This window comes from Pagrus pagrus, assembly GCF_965226575.1.
Source record: "Pagrus pagrus genome assembly, chromosome: 6".
Classification (NCBI taxonomy): domain Eukaryota; kingdom Metazoa; phylum Chordata; class Actinopteri; order Spariformes; family Sparidae; genus Pagrus; species Pagrus pagrus.
In genome coordinates, this window is record NC_140190.1 from 7591680 (window position 1) to 7601232 (window position 9553).

Consider the following 9553-nt stretch of genomic DNA (forward strand, 5'->3'; position numbering starts at 1 on the left):
TTCAGTTTCTACTTTGCTTCACTATGTTCACACAATAATTAAGAATGACCAACAACAGAGCTCTGAACCCCAAGATACTTTTATTGTTCTGTTTATGAATTGAACATCTCCAATAGAACTCCTCATGCAAGACTTTGAACGAGCAAAGAAATCCTGCTGCAGAATGATTAAAGATGAAGTACGACTTACTAAAAAAACTGACCAAGTACACAGTTGGCTTCTCCCAGTCTGAAGTTGTTAATCTAACTCCCCTCTCAGCTTCTATAAGCTCTTCAGTGTTGAACGATTTAAAATCCCTCTTACATGAACATTGGTCCATTTGTTCGCCCACAGCATTGGAGTGCATAAGAAGAAAAATAAAAAGCAAAACGCTTGTTTTGGTGGCTATGAACATCCGGTATCACAAAATGGTTAAGACTACGCTGCGACATCATGTTCCATACCCGATGTCTGTACATCCTTCGCTGATGTCTCAGTAACTTAATGGTAGCTGTGCCGGCATCAACATTGAACTTAACATCACGGTAAGAGAACGCAGGGCGTTTTAAACAGTCCTCCATGTAGTGGGATTATATGTTTATAATGCTGACTCGTAACCGTCAACAACATGACAGCCACCTGCAACAGTCAGCTTCAATCTAAGAGGAGGCAGCGATCAATTCACTTCTTAAATTTGCCATATCCCCCTTTCAAACAAATGACACTTAGGGTAAAAAAAAGAAGACATCACTTGTCAGTAAGTCTACACTGTGCTGATTATACGTAGCTCAACTAAACCCAGCAGGGGGAGAAGAAGAATCAGTTTAGATTTAGTGAGAAAAGAAACAGGGTTTGAACTACAGAAAACACAAAGTACTTGGTGTTTATGCTTCTCTAGTTTCTTTAAATTTCTCAAATCCAAAAAAAGGACCCAGAATGTACATTTTCAGACACTTCAAATCCATTATCACCTCTTTTAGCTTTTCCTTTTCTAAAAGATTATTTCCATTTAATATAGATGGAAAATGGAAATAACAGGAGCAAAATTACAGTTTCATCCAGAAACAATTTTATAAGTGACACAAAATACAGCAACCGGTATTTCCAGGATAAAGTGCAATAAAAAGGAGACGTGACATTTTAGGGAGAGCTGGTTGCTTGGCAGGATCACTCTCCAGAGCGACAACAGGCCCTGAAACCACACTGCAGGTTCTGGCAGCCGCTGGCCGTGTCTGCGTGGGGACCTGGGGACAAACACCAAACAGTGGTCATCTACTGAGCTGCATGCAATAGGACAAGCGACATACACAATCTACAGCAGTACTTAAAAATTAATTATCACATTATGAATACTAATTTAAAAGAATGAGTAAAATGAAGTGAATATTGAAGGCATCATACTGGCTACTGTAATGCCTACTTACCTTCCACCTCAGTAGCACCTATTACTTACACTGGGACACATGCTATGCACGTGGGGTTAGTAATGTTTGTAACAGTTGCCACACATTGCAATAAATATTTTAACATTCACTGTGACATATTCACAAAGAGTTTAAATGGGCAATTTGTAAGAAATGGCCAGAATTTCAAAACAGCTGCAGAACTATAGGGGGCAGCATAACCCTTACACTCTTTGCTGTAGCGTCTAGCTGCTGTTGGCAAGTAGCTCAGTTAGCTGTGGAGCTGAGTGACCCTATTAGCTGACGGTATTCTGCTTATACCCATCTCAGATGATGGAAGTTGCCGAAATTAATGGGACTTCGCTCATCCGGCCTCAGTTGCCTCCCAGTGAACACAGCTAGACACCAGCCTGGGACTGATGCCAGTTTTCTAATGGGATACAATACAGAGGTGTATACAATGGGTGTAAAATGTCTGAATTCCTGACATTTTTTTAGTTTATTTTCTGCTTTTACATGTCTCAGCTTAAACTACAGGGGCTGCTCCGGCTATTACCTCTGTACAAAGTGGAATTACGTGACAGGACGGACCGGTTTAGCACGCGAACATCAGTAGGCATTTTTGTGACAGTACACAGATGCTTTTAACATAACATCATCACTGTAGTTTGTTTCGTCACACTATGTTGATTTTTGAACATTTTTAACTAAAATCTGGCCATATCTTACATATTACCCCTTTAACACAACACAGCCTTTTGCCAAAGCGCCTCACTATATCCTCAGTGTGTACAAATATGTTTCAAAGGAAAAAAGGACCCCCAACAGTTTCACTTGGGAGTGTTACCGTTGATGTTGTCGCAGTAATAGAAGTGCTCATCATTGAGCGAAGGACAGGCTGACACCAGCTCCTGCAGCCCCACCTCAGTGATGAAGAGGCAGCCAGACAAGTTGAGATGCTCGAGGACAGGAAGCCCGCCGCGCTGCGACAGAGCCCTGCAACACACACAGTGCAATCTCAGTACGGGTGCAGCAACATTGTGATGAACACTGATAATCCAGTCTTCCCTAAAAAAAAGGCATACTGTTGACTGCAGCTATTGTAATGTAATTTAATAATCAGCATTTCTACTGTGCCAGTGTTTCACACCCAAACTGTGTACGTGAGAAAGGTTGCAAGGGGGAGGAGGTGGTTGCACAAATGACACCACCCACACATTATTACACTATCTTCTGTTTTCAGCTAGCACTGAAAAAACTACATTTGCCACTGACCACTAAATGCTGTTTTGAAACTGTTGTGGTATCCATCAGCTGATCAAAGATGACTCACTCATCTTACTGCATCACAGCAGTTTCTGAAGATACTAACCTCTCAGAATAATCCATTTAAACCCAGGCTTGTAAAGGAAATTATACTATTTAGAGTGTAAAAGAGGGTTTTTTTGTTTAATTACAGCAATGCATGATCTTTACCTCAAGCCCAAATCTGTGACTTGGTAACATCCGGAGAGGCTGAGAAATCTCAGTGAGCGTTTAGCCTCTGAATGGTCAGTCCTGTTTTCACGCCCCACACACTGCAGGCCCCTAGATGAGGAGCATTTAGTCCGAAACTCTGCAGTGCTGCTTCTGGTGGGGCCTGACTCGCACTGGGGCCCAGTAAAAGTCCTGAGGGCCGTGTCACTAGTGCAGCAGGTGGAGTGACCACAAAACATTTCCCCAGACATGGCATATTGCTGATGCAAGTAGGAGGCTTTGGAGCCAGTCCTGTGCCCACGCCTCCTGCTCCTCCTGCAACAGCACGAGCCTCCCACAAGCTGTGTCTCTACAAAGCTCTCTGCTTCAGGGAGAGGCAGCCCATCACGACGGCTCCACTCTGCTGCATCTTCAATATCAGCGAGGTCTGAGGTGTCCAGGACCCACACTCGTGTGGGGGTGCAGGCATCGCCCCAACGCCCAGTCCCTTGTTTGAAAATGATGGCCTGCCGCTTCCGCCCCACTGGATGTAGGCTTCTCTCATCCATGAGAGTGATGGGTATTGGAGAACTTTTAAGGAGCTTGGCTCGTCGGTCTGAGCGCTTGTCGAAGCAGGTGGAAGACGTGAGGTCACCCAGTCCGACGGACAGTTTCTTCAGGGTGTGATCAGTAATCTTCTCACAACCCGACAAATCCAGGTGCTCCAGAGACAGACAGGCTCCGAGAGAGGACCAGCTGAAAGAGGGAGGAGAGAAGGACACAGTGAGGAGGACTGAGATACAACAGAAGTGACCAGGGTCAGCCAAAGGCAAATTTTAATCTAACTGATCTGAGTTCACGGTGGAGCCGAGACATAGACTTGTCAATGATGCCCTATGATGCCACATTTAGATCGTGCTCATATCAGCTTGAGGGCACACCTTACGCATCACTAAAAACTAAAAGCTGTGCCAGGAAGCAGCGGGAACAGCACTACTACCTTAAAAATTCATGTCAAGTGCGCTTACATGGCAGCTAAATCGGTCTGTGGAAAAAAAACTAAATTCAGCAGTTATCTGGAGACAATGAGCAAAGGAAGTTTATTTGTGCCGTAAATATTCCATTTTGGAAATCACTAATCTCTTGAGAGCACCTGAAGGTCAGCTTTACTATCATTTTTGGCCTGACGATGCCTTTAAGGTATTTTAATAATGTCTTTTATTATTTACCTGTCAAATGCAAAATCTGTAACATCAGTCTGGGTCAGGTCCAAGTGAGTGATATTGGGGCAGAAACTGAGGATCTGGCGTACCTGAAAAGGGGACAAAAGCATGACAGTTGAGACTTGACATAATCTTCATTTGTGCAATTACAGTGTCGTAATAAAGATTTTGTGCTGCGTACCATTTTACTAGAGACTGTAGAACTGTACGCCAGAACAATGGACTTGACAGACGGCCCAACAGCTGGCAAGAGGTTCTGGATGATCCCGTTCAGAAGCCTCTTCTCTCGTTTAGCTGTGCTAATTGCCAGGGAGCCCTGTGTGTGGCCCGACACATCTAAAGAGACACCAAAGACATAGATAAGACAAATTACTCAGTTTCGATACAGAACTCATTTTATCTTCACCACTTGGCACAGCCTTTGGCTACGCTGATAGACAGTTTACTGCCTTTATGCCAGAGTGCAGCCTGAGATCACGTCTGTGCAAAAGGTTTTAGCACGAGAGCATGTGAGTGAATGTGGAGCACCAGGCCAGAGGATCTTTGGCAGAAAAAATGTAGATTATATAACTTTTTAACTTTTTTTTTTATTGCCCTATATCAACAAGACAACAAACCAGGAACTATTGTGGACTTGTTTTAACTCGACTACCAAAGCAAAATATCAGAAATATGGCTTTTGATACTGTTTGACTGTTAATGAAGACTTGATTTTGTAGACTACATCAGCACAATATTTTAGTTGTATTTATGATTATATACACCTTTCTGTTAGCTTCTTGCAGGAATGATCGTACATACTACCTCACTAGCTGAGGTAAGCACGTTGCTTCAGACAAAACCTCACCAGACTCATCAACATCGGCGTCCTCGTCCCATTCCTGATAGGCTCGACCCTCATTCTCCCGACTCTTCACCCAGTCCTCATCTGGGTCCTGGTCCAGATCTCCAGGCGGGCCACTATAATAATCACCTACATCAGAGACACAAAAACCTGAATCAACAGTGCACCACCACTTCATACTTAAATGAATGGAATTCAGTCTTTTTTTCTTTTATCACAGGGAAAATCAAACAAAGTAAACAATATTTTGTTCCCTCAGGTAATCACTAGCTATCAGCAGCCTACCTCTGGCCCAGCGCACAGGGTAGAGGTGCCTCCACAAAGAGCCGGTCTTGGCTAGCTCGGACCACGAGCTGCACACTTGACTACAGCGACACAGATCATCAGGGCCCAAATAGCGGAACAGCCTCAGCAAGATTTCTGTAGGAAGCTGAGAGATGTGGGTTGAAGAATTGCCGTTCTTTTCCAGTTCTGAGGAGGAGGACAAAAACAGCTTTGACTCAAATGCCAAAATGATTAAAATGTACCTTTTACAGATGCCATGACAAATAATAACATGGGCCTTCCTCACAGAAGACGTTTTGTCACTTCACAGTAGGAAAATGATGGCTGAGCTCCATATAGCTGCCTCAGTGTCAAGGTCCTGTTATTGTGCATGCTGACTCACAGTCATAGCAAGGAATTCCTCTTAAAGAGGCCTGCTATACACCAACACACTGGGAGAACTAGTCATTCATGTATCAGCTGTAACCAGTTCGAACACTGGTGGTGATGGTCCTTAAGGTTCGTATATGTCACAACCTCACATTTAGGAATATACTCACCATAATCTGTCTTCTCGTGATCAGCATATTTAAAGGCCTTCTGCAGCTCCTCTGCCTGGCTCCACAAACTGAAGCCCTTCAGCACCTCAGCGGCACAGTCCCACTGCTGCTGGCTACAGTGCTGCGCTATCACCTGTTTCTTGATGTCCTTGAGCTCCTCATAGGTGAAGTACTGCATGAGCATAGGCTGAAACACCTGCAACGAATCTCCTTTAGTTTATAAACAGCTTGCAACAGTGCAATTCACTGGGGTGTGAGCAAAACAATTCGAAATATGTTTCGTTATTTCCTTCCTGACGACAATGTAGTCTTACCGGTTCTTTGGGGAACCAATTAACATTAAATTCTCTAAAATTGAATTAAATTAATAAGGTTTTTACAGTAAATCAACACTAAAAAGATATCTGAACATCTTATACCTCTTCTTCTTCCTTCATGTGGGGCAGAAAGTCCTGGGTGAAAGCTTCTAGTCTCTCCTTCAGCTGCTGGGCATAGTTAAGCTGCTCATATTCACTCTAAAAACACATAAAAAAAACGATTAATTCATTAAATTCAATTCAAAATCTGGCAGTTCGGTCTCGTCATAACTAATTACTAAATGTACAGTCACATGTTTATTTGTTTTTTTAGAAGCTAGTTTAGATTATTTATAACCTTCTCCGATCTAATATCCTGTACAGTCTCGTCAACAACTGAGGTAAAATCCAAAACAACGCTCTCCAACTGTGAAAAATATCTCATCAGCACCCTCCGATTATTCTCACAAGAAACATCTTCACCCTGGATCTCGATCCAAAGCAACACAATGTTCATTTCCGTTGTACAAACTGGCTGCAGAGCGGAAGTGAAGATTTACACAATTGCATCATTCTGGAAAGCTCATTTTTGGGTCTGCCCATGGCTTGAGAGAGAACAATAACTCTTCTCTCTCGTTAAGCAGATCACAAAACCAACCCTGCCCTTATTACACAATTCAGCCCACTTCTTTCTGCATCCAGTCTTATAAAATCTTAAGTTGTAACCCCATTCAATATGACAAAAACGTAAGCTAATTTTATCATTCTACATTCAGAATATTATCCTGTCTTTATAATTAACACGTGTACATGAAATGTAGCATTTGATGTTGTTGGTACTGCAATCCTGTGTGGCTAACATGATAATTATTCTAATGACAGAGTGTTGCCCCACCATTGAGCATCAAGCACCAGCTGAGCTCTGCAGAAGTAATGCAAGGTTTCCCTTTAATTAATGCCTGGGTTGTGCAATGCAGAGCGAGGTCATGACCATAAACTATACTTTAAAACAACAATGCATGCTCACCTTGACGTTGTGCAGCCCCTTTTCAAAGAGGGACAACATCTCGGAGAGTTTGTTGTCAGAGTGCACATTGTACACAGTGCAGCAGCGCTGTTGCAGCAGGCCGATGATGCACTCATTCTCTATTTGTTCGTGCATCTTGAACTCCTTGAAGGTGGCGCAAAGTGACTGAAGAAACGAGCGGAAATCATTGTTGTTGGAGAAGTTGGTTTTTGACAGCTGTGGGAAAAACAAGGGAAACACGTATTTATTAGAAAATGTAAATGGGTGCCATGTCATGAACATACTCATGAGCACTTCTGTTGGCACCATTGCATCACAATAAAAGGTATACGTGACACAACACATGTGCTGCGGCACGACACACACACACAGCTGATATTACAGCAGCACACTCTATACTTACATTAGCACGCCCACCGTGCATTAGCTAATGTCGCTAACAGAGCTCATCTGACACGTGCTGGCAGCCAGGACATACTAAATATTATATACAGTTTGTGGGAACATTAGTAACTGCGTTGTGATACTTAAAAGCATGTTGCATAACAAGCCACACTGCAAGTAACGGCAAGTTTAGCTAGCTAGCTAAACCAGTTAGCAAGCCTTGTTTATTGAAAGTTTATTTAGAGCAACAGATGGTTCACACAGCTGGTTAAGCAAATATCCATATATAACGCTAAGTCCACGTTCATAAGCCGCTCCACGGAGCTAATGAATGGTCCCGGTGTAGTCGTGAGACAATCATCCGACAGTTCAGCTGCCTCGACTGACTCAACCCTGACTGCTACGGCAACAAGCTAGCTGCTGTGCTAGCTGGCGTTGACTCGTCCGTTGGCCTTCCACCCGTGTACATTCCTTTGTCAAACTCAAAATTAACAACCGACATTTAACTATACTCACCTTTTCGCAATACAGGCCCACCAGCTGCTTCATTCGCCAGTGTGGGCCAGTAAAAACATCCACCTCGTCCGGAAAGGGAGCCATCTTCACACACTGAAGCTCAGTGCGTCATCTGTACAGACGGTGATACAATCAAACAGGGAGGCGTGGCCGCGCGAGTCACGTGACCACAAAGTAGAAATGTGGCCATAAACGCTGATCTGGGATCGATACATGGCTCACACGTTACACACGCTTCACTGTAAATCGAGGGGATCGATGCAAACATATTTTTTTTTAAAAATCTCAAAAAAAATAGAAAGATTACAAAACACAAGACCAATGTGGCATTGCAGTGGATTGCAGGAGGTTTGCAAGTTCAGTATGACACATTAGTTATTTGATTTGGGAGATAGAGAAAGACAGACAGATAAAGAGAGATCATTCCTCTTAAAATGAGGCTTGTTATTGTTTTTCAGACCACATCATCATATCCTAGGAGGTAAAGGTTTACAATAGCTGCTGCTCTGCTCCTTGTCTTCTTCTGGCAGGTTAATTAGACTCTGTGGTACCCAGAGGAAGTTTATCATAACAGACTGCACTCTCTGCAAGAGACCAGCAGGGGGCCCCACACATGTTGCACAAGTTAATGACGTCATGTCGAGGTCGTCTTTGGTTGTTTGAAAAATAAATGAGATTGAAAAGTAAAAATAGTCTCTCTTTATCTGTCTGTCTCCCTCTTTCTTCCAAACAAAATAAGCTATGCCCCATAATAAAATGTCCACATGTCGCTGTTTGAGCTGTTTGAGGTGATTCACAGTAGTAAGACTTCAACAACACTGCAGAATGGACAGTATACACATCAGTTATCAACACATTTAGAGGAAATTGATATCAAACAATAAAAAATCATTGAAATTAATTGAAACAAAAGCTGAAAAAGTGTTTAATTTAAACCATAATACATTTGTTCCAGTCTCAGTTTGTCCTTGTTGCTCTTAAAGCTGCTGTTATAAGCTATGACAACATATTACATTCATTGTTATTCTTACCTTCTTGTTTAAACATGTTCTGTTTTTTTTAGTTGGAACAAGAATAGCTTTATTAGTATTTTGTAAAAGTTTCATATTCATAAATGTGAGTTTGCCAACAAGAGAACTGTTTTTTATATACAGAATGTGATCTGTCATCACAGATAATTAAACCATGCACTAATAAGAAGGCATAAAATAAATGTTAATGAGTGTATTTACATGTTAGTATAGTATGTTTTTTTATTTTTCCAAGTGCTTATTCTAGTTTTCATTATGTTTATTTTAATTGTATTTTAGATTTTCTTTTTCTTTCTAAATTGTTGTCTGTGAACCCACCTGGCCTGTTTGTTTACATGAATGTATCAATCATACTGCACTGCACTCAACCTCCCTAAATCTACCTAAATTAAGAATGAAGTGTATCTAGCTGGTCAAAACACAGCTCAAAGCTTCCACTCGAGTCCACTCTAAGGACATAATAAAATATTTAAAAAATAAAAACCTTTATATAACTGTTATGTCTAGAAAACACTGATGTAGGTTTCTCGGTCCATGGTTGGCTTGCGGTTGCTATGGAAAATGTCCACAG

The 9553-nt window shown here is 42.1% G+C and overlaps 1 protein-coding gene across 2 annotated transcripts; it reads right to left on the reverse strand.

Annotated features, from left to right (window-relative positions):
- Positions 1-61: 61 nt before the first annotated feature.
- fbxl5 (F-box and leucine-rich repeat protein 5) lies at positions 62-9484 on the reverse strand. Of its 2 annotated transcripts, XM_084355109.1 has the most exons (12): positions 9467-9484; positions 7952-8063; positions 7052-7267; positions 6148-6243; positions 5729-5924; positions 5190-5375; positions 4908-5033; positions 4242-4396; positions 4067-4149; positions 2859-3593; positions 2230-2378; positions 62-1223 (listed from the first exon to the last, which is right to left on the reverse strand). In XM_084355109.1, exons 2-12 carry the CDS (start codon positions 8033-8035, stop codon positions 1147-1149), a joined length of 2103 nt encoding a protein of 700 aa, XP_084211235.1. In that variant the 5' UTR covers positions 8036-8063; positions 9467-9484; the 3' UTR covers positions 62-1146. The 2 variants fall into 2 exon arrangements, with proteins under 2 accessions (XP_084211235.1, XP_084211234.1); XM_084355108.1 differs by lacking the exon at positions 9467-9484 and having other exon boundaries at positions 7952-8104.
- Positions 9485-9553: the final 69 nt, after the last annotated feature.

Bases quoted from the DNA above. Each gene is read 5' to 3' on its own strand.
- fbxl5 (XM_084355109.1), bottom strand. From the start codon at position 8,035: ATGGCTCCCTTTCCGGACGAGGTGGATGTTTTTACTGGCCCACACTGG. The intron at 4,397-4,907 runs GTGAGGTTTTGT...GTGTCTCTTTAG, and splicing joins CGCCGATGTTGATGAGTCTG to ATGTGTCGGGCCACACACAG. The intron at 2,379-2,858 runs GTAAAGATCATG...TGTGTGTTGCAG, and splicing joins GTCACAGATTTGGGCTTGAG to GGCTCTGTCGCAGCGCGGCG.